The sequence below is a fragment of the Microcebus murinus genome, chromosome 4 (genome assembly GCF_040939455.1).
Source record: "Microcebus murinus isolate Inina chromosome 4, M.murinus_Inina_mat1.0, whole genome shotgun sequence".
Classification (NCBI taxonomy): Eukaryota; Metazoa; Chordata; class Mammalia; order Primates; family Cheirogaleidae; genus Microcebus; species Microcebus murinus.
Window position 1 is genome coordinate 45062858 of NC_134107.1, and position 13475 is coordinate 45076332.

General features: G+C 52.4%; 1 protein-coding gene and 1 pseudogene across 5 annotated transcripts in view; both read left to right on the top strand.

Annotated features, from left to right (window-relative positions):
• Nucleotides 1-13475, top strand: part of ABCC8 (ATP binding cassette subfamily C member 8) — a 76404-nt gene that overhangs the window by 27464 nt on the left and 35465 nt on the right. For all 5 annotated transcript variants that reach the window (XM_012780661.3, XM_012780663.3, XM_012780664.3 and 2 more), the window contains exons 9-12: nt 1080-1214; nt 1493-1655; nt 10562-10602; nt 11728-11873. In XM_012780661.3, the coding sequence (XP_012636115.2) occupies nt 1080-1214; nt 1493-1655; nt 10562-10602; nt 11728-11873 (485 nt within the window). The remainder of the gene's footprint in view (nt 1-1079; nt 1215-1492; nt 1656-10561; nt 10603-11727; nt 11874-13475) is intronic.
• Nucleotides 12320-12438, top strand: LOC142870666 (uncharacterized; annotated as a pseudogene).

Below are 13475 nucleotides of genomic sequence, written 5' to 3' on the forward strand. Positions count from 1 at the left end.
TTAGTGATGCTGGGGTGTCCTGGAAGCTTTCTTGGTGTCCGGCAGAACCCAAGCTGGCAACAGAACACCCTGATTGTCTCCATATGCAGCACAGCTAATGCCAGGACAGCTGTCCAGGAGCGTGGTGGCAGGAGGCAGGCAGGGTAGAAGGGGTCTTCATCTCCTAGCGTGGTCCTCTGCCCATCCCTTAAACACTGAGAGCCAGGTGGTGAGGGACCACGTCCCAGCCTCTAAGACACCTGCTAATGCAGGAGGCTTTCTGTGATTAGCAGAACTTTCGGAGCCTCCCACCTACTCCTCTGCCTTGAAGAGGTGCAGGGAGCTCGATGCCAATCTGGTGTAGGGCTCAGGGACTGCAGGGCCAGGCCAGGTGGCCTTTTCCCCCATTCTTTTTTCAACTAAGGAAACCAGCACATCTGTTCTTTGAGAATAAACTCTGTATTAAGAGGTGCCTGCCTTTGAAGGCAACCTGAGAAACTGTCACCTTGGTGCTTTGGGGACTGGCAAGAGCAATTTACACTTCTCATAAATATTCAGAAGTAGACAGTCATCTACATAAAGCTAGAAACAGAATTAATTCTCAGAGAATACGTGCTAGATTCATTGACACATTAGAGGCACCAGGAGCATAAGAATGCAGAGCAAACCCTCAGACCCCAGCTGGTTTTGTCTGGCTGGGGCAGCGGTTGTGCCCCTTTGTTCATGTGTAGCTTTTTTCCATTGAGAATGGAATGTCAGCCGTGATAGACAGCAGACAGAACAAAAGGTGCTGTCACACTCATCGTGCAGTCTCAGCTCTGAGACTTCTCTCCGGAAAGTAGACTTGGAGAGAGTGAACGCTTTGGGCAGCCTTGCAGATAAATGCAATTAGTTACCAGCCCAGAAACTCGCTGATGGCGTTAACCCATCCTTCTGAAATTGCTTTGTCACACCTCCTTCCCTGCACCGTCTCCACAAGACAATTTGGAGACCTGGGCACAAAGGCATGTCCCACTCTGGGGGAAGGAGGGATTTTGCCAACAGCCCCTGCAGGGCAGCCGCCAGGTCAAAGGGAACCCAGCCCACATCCTCTTCCACAGATCATCGTGGGTGTGATTCTCCTCTACTACATCCTCGGAGTCAGTGCCTTAGTTGGAGCAGCCGTCATCATCCTGCTGGCTCCTGTCCAGTACTTCGTGGCCACCAAGCTCTCCCAGGCCCAGCGGAGCACGCTGGTGAGTGTCCAGCAGTGTGCACGTCTCCCTGTTCCCGTCCTTCCCCGTGTCTACCCGCCCCCTCCCCGCATGGCAGCGGGTCTCTGTCCTCACACCCACACTGTCACTGCCCTTGAGTGGGACACTTTACCTGTCTAGGCCTCAGCTTCTTTGTCTGTGAAAGGGGGTTAATGGAGAGGGCGGGGAGCCTCCCTGTGGGGACAGGAGCTGGCTGCGGATTTGACTTGGTGATGGGGGGGGGCAGAGGACTCTCCTCGCTGACTCAGTGGCCCCCGCAGGAGTATTCCAACGAGCGGCTGAAGCAGACCAACGAGATGCTGCGCGGCATCAAGCTGCTCAAGCTGTACGCCTGGGAGAACATCTTCCGCACGCGGGTGGAGGAGACCCGCAGGAAGGAGATGACCAGCCTCCGCGCCTTCGCCATCTACACCTCCATCTCCAGTGAGTTTGCCCCAAGCAGCCAGCCTCGGGGCTGCTGCCCGCGTACAAGGAGTGGACGTCAGGGCTTGGGTGAAGGGGGTGGGGGTGACAGACAGGGAGGCTTTGGGATTCTCCACCCCAGGGGACCCCCAGTATTCTCCATTCACTTACCCAGCAAGCACGCGTTGAGAGCCTGCTGTGTGCGGGGGCTGTGCCCGCCCTGAGCACAGTGGTGAGGCAGAGCGAGGAGGACTCATTCCTCATGGAGCTGATATGTTACTGACAGGGGCACTAAGCAAATAAATGACAACAGGTTGGAATTCTCCTAAGTGTAAGGAGTTTGCGGTAAGTCAGACTGAGCCGCCACTGCCCTGGGGAAGCTGTAAGGAAGCTTCCTCCCCCTGGGGCCATGCAAAAGAAAAAGGTTAGTTCTCCTTAAAGATCAGGAGAACTTAGGGTACTCACAGGTGCCGGGACTAATTTATATTAAGCAAGTGGTTTGGGAACCCAAAGCCAAAAGGAAATAAAAAGGCTAAAACTGTAAAACTCCTAAGTTTCCAGCAGACACACATATTAAAACCACTTTACAAAGAATATGGGACTCGTATGGCAAACTGTTGAACTGTCGAACAATGAGCTAATAAGAAATAAAAGTCCACAAGAGGAAAATGAACCACCAGAGTGAAAGTCAGCAGATGCCAAAGAATAGGAGAATTAGTCTTTCAATACCTGGAGATGATAGAATAATCTAAAAGAGATAATAAAATAAGTATATTTGAAAAAACTAAAGAGTTAAAAGAAGGTGTAAAACCCACAAGGTAATACAGGAAAGTATTAAGGGAAAAGATCCAAAAGAATTTCTAGAAGTTAACACTTTAGTTATTGGAATTAATTCAGAGAACAGTAGTCACCTGGACAGAATAAGGGGTCATGGCAGTCAGGGGATCCCTGGCCCAAGTTGATGTCACAGTTGGTCTTGTGGACCCATGGATCCACCCCACGGTGAGTACTTCCCAAGTGCATAACTGGGGTGTAAAGATATCTAGGAGCTGACAGACCCTACCCTAGTTCCCCGACCTGTCCAGTTTAAGAGCCATCATGGTAAGTAGGGCCAAGTGGAAGCCATTAGAGAGAAAAAACAAAAAGGAAACCCAGACCACCTCAGTGTACAGGTTAAATGAATTAGCATAGCTGAAGAGAGAATCTGTGACTTAGAAGACAGATCTGTAGGAATTACACAGGATGTGGCAAGGTGAATAAATGAAAAATGTCTTCTGAAGTTGAGAGAACAGATAGGAAATTGAGACTTAGAGGGGAGTGTGTTCCTGAGGCCACTCCTGAGATTAACAGCATTGCTCAGACTAGATCCTCCGAAGTCTTGTAACTCCTGGCCTGTGCTATTTGCCACAAAGAGCTGGGGACCTATGCAGGGTGGAGAACACTTAGGACACCACGGGGCACCATTGTGAGGCTATTTTTTCTTAGAAGGGAAACAACCGAGAGTGTGATCTGACAGGAGAGGAAATTAGAAGAGGCTACTGACCACCCTCCCCACCCCCAGCTAAAATTCATTCTTTTGGTGTGCCCGGAAGAGACACACCTGTGGGGGACAATAATGGGGGGTGTGCTGGGAATATCCCAGTTAGGATGGTATAGCAAGCCTCATGGAGAATGAGATGGTTGCTCAGGTCATCTGAGTGTCCTGGCATTCATGCTGCCTAGAGAGAGGGTCTAATGGACCCAGGTGGCCACCACCCTGGACGAGGGTTCTCACAGGGCTGGCACTGATCACCCCAGGTGTCCAGCCTGTCATGTCCAGCCAGACCATGGTGTCCTGTGCCTCAAGCTGGGACCCCGATCCAGTCTAGTGGCTAAGCCATCCACCATACATAGCACAAGCCATGTAGTCTTTATGCAGGAAGTCTGCTAAGATCAGATTTTCTAGAATGGAGCTGTGAGCATATCAGGCAGCCACTGCTTGTGGGACTCTTCACCAAGACACTCCCAGTTCCCAGTTTCTCTCCTTTATCCTCATCCCTGACTCAGGCTGAGCACTCTATAGGCAGGGGAGATTGGAAAGGAACATCTAGGAGCTCGGAAAAGCCAGTGTCCCCAGTGCCAGGCTCACTTCAGCCTTCTCTCTGTCAGCTCCGCCTGCCTGCCCCTGGGGGCTGGTTACGTGAACAGCAGCCCCACACTTGTGCCCAGCCCCCAGAGTCACAGTTCCCAGCAGTGGGAATAGCTGCTGGGGGAGGGGAGGGCTTCTCCCAATGGCTAAGGGACTTGCTCTCCCGGCAATGACACGGCAGGGTGGGTAGGGCAGGCTCACCGTTCTGAGATGAAGAGAGGGAAGAGAAGCAGCAAGGACAGTGGGTCCCCAAGATTCCTGGCACAGTAGCAGGCAGCAGAGTGGGGGCAACCTCGGGTCATGTAGCTGGGAGCAGGTGGCAGCTACTCTGACTGCTCCTAGGAGATATATACTCATTCCCAGCATTCCAAACTGCGACCTGGGCTATGTTTCCTTCTGTAAACAACACAGTAAGATGCCTAAGTGTCCATGCTTGCCTACGTAGTAGGCATTCCTTGTCCCATGGGACAAGGAATGACAAGCCATTGCTTTGTGATGGGCCTGGTGTCAGGAGGACCTAGGGACATGTTGTCAAGAGCTGAGATGACTCTGGGAAAAATAAGGGGCTTTGGAACCACTCGGGAGCCCGCCCAGGGCCCCTCACTTGTCCAAGCGACCTAAGCAGACACACAGAGGAGCCCAGACTGGAAGAGGGGAGTGGGGAAGGGAAAGGGAAGAGACTCAGGGAGAGCTTTGAGAGCCAAGTGCTGTTTGCTTACGTGTGTTTGCCCTACTTGGGATGTGCTAGTCAACAGGGCGGGGTAGAGAGGTGGGTGGCAGGATGAGGGCACCTCCTGGCTGCAGGCATATGCTCTCAGTGTGTTTTCATTTACCTCCTCCCCGACTTCCTGCCTTCTGTTACCGAGGATCAAGACACAGGTCATTAGGCATGCGGTAATGGGGCATCTCTTGTTCTCACCCCTGGCGCCAGTCATGGGGTCCGGGCGCTGCAGTGGAGCTGCAGAGTCACATTTCCTGATGGGCCTGTCCTGGTGATGCCTGCTGGGCTTTCAGTCTGGCAGCTGCACGCCAGGCCATCAGACTGCCCAGCAGGCAAGATTACCTCTCACACGCTATCTGATGGCCTCACCATGAGTGTCGCTGAGGGCTTCTATGTACACAGCCCTGAGCTGGTGCAGGGCAGTGTGGGGGACTGAAAAGGAAATGGGTTCAGTGTCCCCAACATCAAAACCCAGAATTGGTATTTCCTCTTGAAGACAAATAGAGATGTAAGTTATTCAGTGGGTGCTGAGTGAGCACCCACCCGTGAGCCCGCCCTGTGCTAAGCACCAGGAAGGAAGCAAGGGACCAGATGTGCTCCCCATTCTCAAGGAGTTCATACTCTGCTGAGAAGTCATGGCTAGTGTACACAGAGCAGTGTGGCAGAGAGCCCAAAACCGTGTCCAGCCCTGTGCTGCCTGCCTGGCAAGCCCAACTGTGCTTAGTCCTCATAACAACGTGGGGGTGGCATGTTGCTCTATTGTTCCATTTTACAGCAGAGAGGACTGAGGCTCAGTGAAGCAAAATGACTCTATAAGGTCCTCAGCCAGTGAATGGCAGAGCACAGAGAAGGAGGCCCGTGTGGGCTGGGAGTTCAGAGATCCGTGTTGGGCTACACCTTGCAAGATGGTAGGATTTCAGGGCACAGGGGACAAAGTGGGAGGAGGCTGGAGGCAAATGCCGTGGCCACTCCCTTTATAAGTCAGTTCCATCCTTCTTTCCTTGCAGAGCAGCGTAACCCTAGGTGCTTCCTTGGTATCTGAGGATGAGCTTGGCAGAAGTGACGAAGTGGTCCCAGGTCCTACAGGTCAAACACCCGATATGCTGCCAGTTCATTCTGTCCTTTGTGCAGCACCCATTCTAGAGCCCTCTCTCAGCGCCAGGCTCTACTGAAGGCCTGGACATTAAAGGGGAGGCAGACATGGCCCCGGCCCTCCTGGTCTCTTGTGGGAGACTGACCAGCCCATGAACAGTGGCTGTGCATGTGACCAGTGCCACACGGTCAGTTCCAAATACCCCTCTTTCTCTTCTGTGTTACTAGCCCGGCCCTGGGCCATTTGTTTCTTGCATTCACGTCTTTAGCAAATATCTGCTGAGCACCTCCTTTGTGCCAGGTGCTGTGGGAGGCCTGGGGGATGCAGTGGGAGGGCATGGATCAGTCCCAGCCCACAGGGAGCCTACAGTCTACTGGCAAAGCCAGACGCAAAACAGTGTCATGAGTGACAGAAACAGAGGGGGTATTGTGGGCGTCCATGGAGTTATGAGTCGTACCCGACCTAGTCTTAGGAGCAGTGGGTGTCAGGAAAGCCTTGTCAGAAGCGAATCCTCTTGCTAACTCCCAAGGGATGACCTCGAGTTAGCCAGACGAGGGGGGCGGGGCCCCAGACACAAAGGCTCAAGACTCAAGTAACTTGATGGAGGCAGAGTAGCAAGACCAGCCCACACAGGACCCTGTGTGCTGCGTTCAGGCACCTGGGTTTCCTCCCGAGACAGGGGGAGCCACGGAAGAAGTTTAAGTAAAAGAAGACGCATGTTTTTCGATATTCTGTGCTCCAAGCTCTTCCCTCTTCCCCCTCTTCCCTGTTGTGTTGAAACCACAGTCTGGTGGGGCCTCCTTGGATGAATGTGACTGGCCTCATGCTGTGTCCTGAAAAACAAAACAAACAAAACAAATGAACCAAAACAACCAAACCAACTCAGCCATCAGTGGGGGATGGGGGACAGGGTGGTGCTGGAGCCCCATGACAACCGGGTCCTGGCTTTTCTTTGCAAGTCTTGCTCTCCCTTCGTCCTCCTCGGCGGCGGAGGCCCTGACTCAGAGCAGCCAGCCTTGGGAGACAAGGTGACCTGGAGACCTGGTCCCCCTGCTTCTCCAGCGTCTCTGAAATGCTTCCTCAATAGCTGCCCTTCCTTCCACTGGTTGGCGCAGCCGCAGTGGGTTGCTTATGCGTACCCTGGTGCGGTGGGGAGGGTGGCTGAGGCAGAGCCTGTCCTCATCAGTTAAGGAGGCCAAAATTAGTTTGGCTGTGGTCCTCCCGCGCACTTCCTCAGCTGCCAGCAACAGACACACCGGTAACCTGATTTCCTTCTCCGTTGACTCTGCCTGCTGGGCTAAGTGGGAAATGGCCCCTGGAAGTAATGCATTTCCTCTCCTGCAGGTGTGCCTTGCGGTTAGGCCCAGGCTGTGAGCCTCTGCGCCCCTCCCCTGGCACTCTGCGGGCACCAGGGCTGAAGTTAACCAGAGGCACAAAAGGCTGGCTGTGCCTCCCTGGCTTCTGAAATATTTGTCCATGCTTCGGAAATGAAAAGGTCCTGGTATTGAAATGCCAGGCTGGCGCCCACACGGCCAGACAGCGTTCCTTGGGCAAAGCCAGGGGGTGTGGGTGATCGGAGCCCTGCTTTGGTTTGTTGATTTGTTGTTTTGTTTTGTTTGGAGCAGAAGGAGAAGATGAAAAACTGACACAGTCATTCACTACTACACCCCCTAGAACCCAGCGTGATGCCTGGAAAAGGGAAACCCTCAAATAATAATCTTTGAATAAATAACTCTTAAAGGAAATTTTGGGAGGGGATTAAAAAAAAATTACCCATGTCTCTACACCATACAGAAGGGCTTTCACTTTTGATGGCAGCCTTTCAGGCCTGCCTACACACAACTAAACTTTTCCATAGCAGTGTCACACTTACACAAGGAGGTTTGGAATCTTGTGTTCCACTTAACATTAATGTATTCCTTGCTCCCTAGCATTCAAGATTTGAGCATTGTCATGTTCTTCATTTTCTTTGCTTTTTTGTTTTTGTTTTTTCCAAATCAAATCAAGGTGAGTCATGTGCCCATGTTGGAGAGAAATCTATTCTTGGCCATATTTCTCACCTCCCTCTCACCCACCACCAACTTAGAATCTTACAGAGTAGAGGAAAGTGGGGGCAAGGATTCCCATCTCCTGCCCACAAGGCTGGGTGCTCAGCTCCGGCCCTCCCGCCCCAGCCCCAGCTCGGGCACAGTGGCACAGGGCCGCCTGCCATGCTCAGAGAGGTGCCAGCCCCCGTAGCACCCCCAGACCCCCCAGTCTCCTGCACTGACATCCCAGACCCAGGCACCGCCACCCCAGGACCCAATGGGATGATCTTCAGAGAGGCCTTTAAAGCCACGGGTGATTCCACTCCCCCATCCCCTCCCCACCCTGAAGGAGACCCAGAATTCCCTGCACCCAGGCAAAGGAGGGTGAGAGAAATAGAAAATCACATTTTCATTCTTTGGCGTCTCCATACAACAGCCAGGCTGAACGAAAATTAATTATATCAGAAGCATGCCCCATGTTGCTGCATCGGCTTTGGAATGTTCATTTGGTAATTTATTTATAGCTTGTCTCATTCCTTAAAGGAGTCCAGGCAGCTACTAGAATAAAGACAACAAAATAGAAAAAATATATATATAAATTTTAAAAAATCACGACCAGGGAAAACATGCTAAAATGTCAATTATCACATATTTTCTGACTACAAAATCTCCTGGAGAGTTGATGTATCAGCATTTGCTAAAACAACCCCTCCTGTTGGATGTTTCTAATTTGTTCCATTTTGGGTGGTTTGTTGCTGTGGTTGTGGTTTTATTTTGCTGTGAGGGATAGTGCCGTACCCAACACCATCTTGTCCAATGGCTTTGTGCCTCTCTTGAATGATTATTCAGGATAAATTCCCAGGAGGCGGATTATGGGATCAGAAGGTCTGAGTTTCTGTGTGGCTCTAGCCGTAGAGCACTAGATTGCTTTCCAAGAGAGTTGTACCAATTTGCAATCCAATTTGCAGCCTGTTCTTTAGTTGGGATGTGAGAGAGGGGTCTTGACCTGGAGTAGGGGACCGAGGGCACAGGTAGGTGCCCCTGTAGCTTGAGCTCCTCCTCATTGGTTATCTGTGCAGATGGCCCTGCCCTGAGGGAGCTCCCTGGAATAACTGGCCCTAGCAGGGATGGGCAGGGCTGCCTCATGTTTAGAACTATGTGGGTGGTGATGGCCATTCAGACCTGATGGGTGTCCTGCTCTCTCCCTGTCTCCCTGGCCAGTGATGGCTGCACTATGTCCTGTGTCCCAGATCTGGGTCCTTTATGCAGGAAAACCAATAATGCTTATACCGCTGCCTGCCAGGAACTGTGCAAGAGGGCTGTGGCATCGTGGTGGGTACCTGGAGACCATCGAGCCTTCATCAGGAAGTGCAGTTAATACCAAGTTAATACCAATACCAAGTGCAGCTGGTATTGATGAAAAGCCTTATGGGCAGGGAGATTAGCAATACGGAAAGGGCTCCAGCCTATTTCCTCCTCCACGAGCCTGGCAGCTCTCCAATGGCTATCATTGGACCCCTATCATTGGAACTCCCTATCACATTGGGAGTTCTCCAACAATGGGGACAATGTCTTTCCTATCTGCTTGGGAACTTTCTATTGACATGTTCTCTGTCTCTCCATCATATCTGGGGCTTCCTAGGAGCATAATTCCTATCTCCTTCCTCAGAATGGGAGCCCCCTAAGTGCAGAGGCGATGTCCTTCCACCTAACTGGGGTTCTGTGTAGTTGGGGGCCATGTCTCCAGTGTAGACTTTGTGTGTACCAGCTGGTGCAGGATTCCTGGAGTAAGTGGGCAGTCAGCTTCTTGGATCTACATTGACCACCTAAGTCAAATGTCAGAGTGTCGAAAGACTTCACTATTCATTAGACAGGGGCCATGTGCACAGGCTGAGCCCTTGGCCTCTGGCTCCTGGCTCCTGGTCCTTCTGCTTTAATTAGGCTAATGACAGAACCAGACTCCTCTCTGGGCTGGCCTGGAGAGGATCCTTGAAAGAAGGAGGGTGAGACGGGAAGGTGGCAGCTGGGATGATTACCTCTTACTCCAGGGAGGCTGCTCTCTCTTGATGTTCAGGCCTTGGGTCAGGGCTCGCACACCCAGGGACAGAGCAGAGGTGACCTGTGGAGCAGGCTAAGCTAGTGGCCCTCGAGGGGTGACATTCAGGTGGCACTTAAGACTCACAGACCCTGTTACTTACATCATACATCTGACCTTGGAAAGAGCTGGGTATATGGATAAGCAAGTACAAGTTTACAAACATCAGGTGAGAAAACTCAGGCACGGGGAAGGCAATAACATGCCAAGCCTAAGTAACAGGACTCCATCCTTCTCTGACTTCAAGTCCAGCTTTCTTTGCTCTCTGGAGTCTGCATGAAGGATCTGAGGGCCACACTTTTAACAGAATAAGGAGGGAGGTTCTGGTGCAGCAAACCAGTTGCCCCACCTGGGTGTGGACTCTAAGTGACATCCTGCCTTAAGCTGGCCTGCCTTACTAATACCTCAGTGTGAATGGGTTTGAAGTCCTTCCCAAGAGCCATGGGAGATAGGAAGCCTCTAAGCTTCATAGAGAGCCTGGCTTGGGGAGACACAGGAGCCAAAGGCAGAGGAAGGAGTAGCAGCTGGGTGTCACCAGAAACACACACTGCTGACCCCACAGTTGGCCACAGGCAGCCAGCTCCCCGATCCTTTTCCCACCACTTTCCCATGGGGCTAACTTCACCCTGTCCACATGGAGTGACTTAAAGGCTTAAACTCCAGAGACAGGGGCCAGGGACAAGAGTCCTAAGGGAAACAGGATCTGGAGCTGAAAGGGCCATAGGGCTAGAGTTCTGCTCCCACCCACCCCAGCTGCTGACCCCTCCCCTCCCTGGTTGCGCTGCTTCTGGACCATCTTGGGCAACCTCATGTGTAGCCGTCTCATTCCTCCCACTAAACTCACCCTTGTGCTTCCTCCGCAGTTTTCATGAACACAGCCATCCCCATTGCAGCTGTCCTCATAGTAAGTGGATCTTTTGTCCAGCTCCTGGGGGTGGGCGGAGGGGGAGGACGTCTGTAGTGAGAGGCTGCCCAGGTTTGGCCTTTCTGCACAGGGACCTGGGAAGACAGGCTGAGCAGCAGGACACGCGTCCCACCCCTACCCCACGGACAGGGGCGGCTGTCTCCCCACCTGGAGGACCTGAGGTTTAGTGTTTAGAGAAATTAAACTTTCTTTTAAAAATAGCTATCGAATTTGTTAACTGATTAAAGTGAAACATGTTCATTGTGGAAATGATGGGAAACGCAGAAAGGAAAGCACAAGGAGGATTAAAGTCACCCACAGTCCCACTGGTAGCGCTTTTAATGTTTTTCTTTCCAAGCATATGATATGTCGTTTTCTACAAAAATAGGATTGTGCTTGCTGCACATGCAGTTTTGTAACCTGCTTTTTAAAATTTAAGGATCTGCCACACACAATTCTCCACATCATTAAATATCACGATGGTGGATCTGTAAGGCCATATTGACAAAGCGACGCAGCGCGCAGTGGGGCGCAGGCAGCGTGTTCCTGCAGAGAGGCGGGGCCCACGCCTCAGCCCCTCGCCCAGCCTCCCATCCCCAGCTTCCAGAATGGCTTCGGTTCTTTAAAAAGATCTATTTATTTCCCCGGGGACCGGTGTCCCTGAGCTGTGTCGAGTTCACAGCCTGTCAGGCACACTTGGGAATTCACTTTCGAGGTGATTTATTGGGCTGCTTCCTGCCCTGGAGCTCGTTGGGGAACCGTGGGTAACAGAGGACGCTGCATGGCCAGGTGGCCGGGCAGGCCATGGTTTTGGAATGACCGTGTTTATGGTATTCCGAGGAGGACTAGGAAAAGGCCACCGAAGCTGCTGTCTGAGGAGGGGGCAGTGCTGGCCTAACCGGGCCAGGAGGGGGCAGGACCGGAGGGGGCAGCCATGCCCTCTAGCACTTGCGGGACATTTCCTTGAGATGAATGTGAGGATGACAGAGATGGCTCTAACCAAAAGGTCCCCTTAGGTGCCCTTCCCTGCCAGCCCTCTCGTTTCTTTCCCGGAGCTGAGCTTTTCAGTGTGGGAGGGGCCCACGCCCTGAGCCACCCCGGCCTCATTCGTGCCTCTGTCCACAGACCTTCGTGGGCCATGCCAGCTTCTTCAAAGAGGCCGACTTCTCACCCTCCGTGGCCTTTGCCTCCCTCTCCCTCTTCCACATCCTGGTCACGCCGCTGTTCCTGCTGTCCAGCGTGCTCCGGTCTACAGTCAAAGCTCTAGTGAGGTGAGGGGAGGGTCTGGGCGAGAGCGCTGGACAGGCAGCTCTTGTGTTGGCCCCAGGGCTTGCTCTAGTGACCACTGGAACCCCAGGACACACACACCCCTGCTGATATGTGCCTCGCTGAAGCTGGTCGTGGTTGGTCAGAGGGACATTGGCCATGTGTGGTTTCCCAGCACGCCATCCCTAAGAAAGGACTTGCTTGCATACCTCCAAGGAGAGGGGACTCACTGTCACCTCTAAGACAACTCCGTTTTAAAAAAAGTCAATGGGGGCTGGGCGTGGTGGCTCACGCCTGTAATCCTAGCACTCTGGGAGGCCGAGGTGAGAGGATCGTTTGAGCTTAGGAGTTCGAGACCAACCTGAGGAAGAGCAAGACCCTGTCTCTATTACAAAATTAAAATTAAAATTAAAAAAATAAAAAAATAAAAAAAAAATAAAAAAAGTCAATGGTCTAGGGCCATACCACCCTGAACGTGCCCAATCTCTTCTGATCTTGGAAGCTAAGCAGGGTCGTGCCTGGTTAGTACTTGGATGGGAGACCGCCTGGGAATACCACGTGGTGTAGGCTTATTTGAAAAAAAAAAAAAAAAAGGCAATGTTGAGCCAAACTTGGCATTCTCCTAAATTCTACCCACTGGTCCTATTTCCACCCTCCAGAGCCACCCAGAATGAATGCCATCCCCGCCCACATGACAGCCCCTTGGATATCAGAAGGTGTCAGCTGAGCATCCCTGTTCTGTCCACAGTCCCCGAGCCTCCACTGCCTTGTCGGTGAAGCCGCTTCCCCCAAGCGCCTGCAGGTCCTGCCCCAGTGGGCCCAGGGCTCTGCAAGGCCCCCATTTCCAGGCTCTAGAGCCCCAGAAATGACACTGCCACTTCCCCAAAGGCATGGCCCTCTTGGGAATGAAAGTCTGAAGGCAGAAGGCTGAGGCTCTGGCTGGGAAATGCCATACCTGGGGTGTGAAGATCCCCCTAGGCCCTTGAAAATAGCTCCTTGAAAGCAAGAACCTGTCACACCTCTGGGGAGGGCTGGCTATGTCCTTACCCATTGCCTGAGGGACCAGTCAGTAACACGTGTTCTCTGTGTCTTTAGCCTTGAGGAAGGTGACATCCCTGTCTCAAGGGACCCTGGCAGTCCTGGGCAGCTGGCAGGAAGGCGTGGCTGTGGGAATAAAGTAGCCATAGAGGGGTAGCTTGCATGAGGAAGCTCTAGCTTGGGTTCAAAGGTGAAAGAGGCACATAACTCAGCAAAATTATGGTCAAAGGAGTATCTGACCAGGGAGTAGCTGGCTGGAAAGGGATTAGCTCTCCATTTCCAGGATCAGCTGTGGCACTGTGACGACTAAGGATCACCCCTCCTCCTGCCACCCCCACTCCAGCCCTGTGATTCTGTGTGGAGGCCACAGATTCAAGGATGCAGCAACTGCCAGAAATCCGTTGTGCTGATCCCAAGGCAGTCACATTTTCAAACACTATAAATCCCCCGTTTCCAGCAACGGACACCTCCTTTTTGATGAGGGAGCTCAGGTCCTGGGCTGAAGATGGGAGCAGGACACTACCTGAAGCTTTACCCCAAGAGATGAGGGCCAACCCACCCTTTAGGGG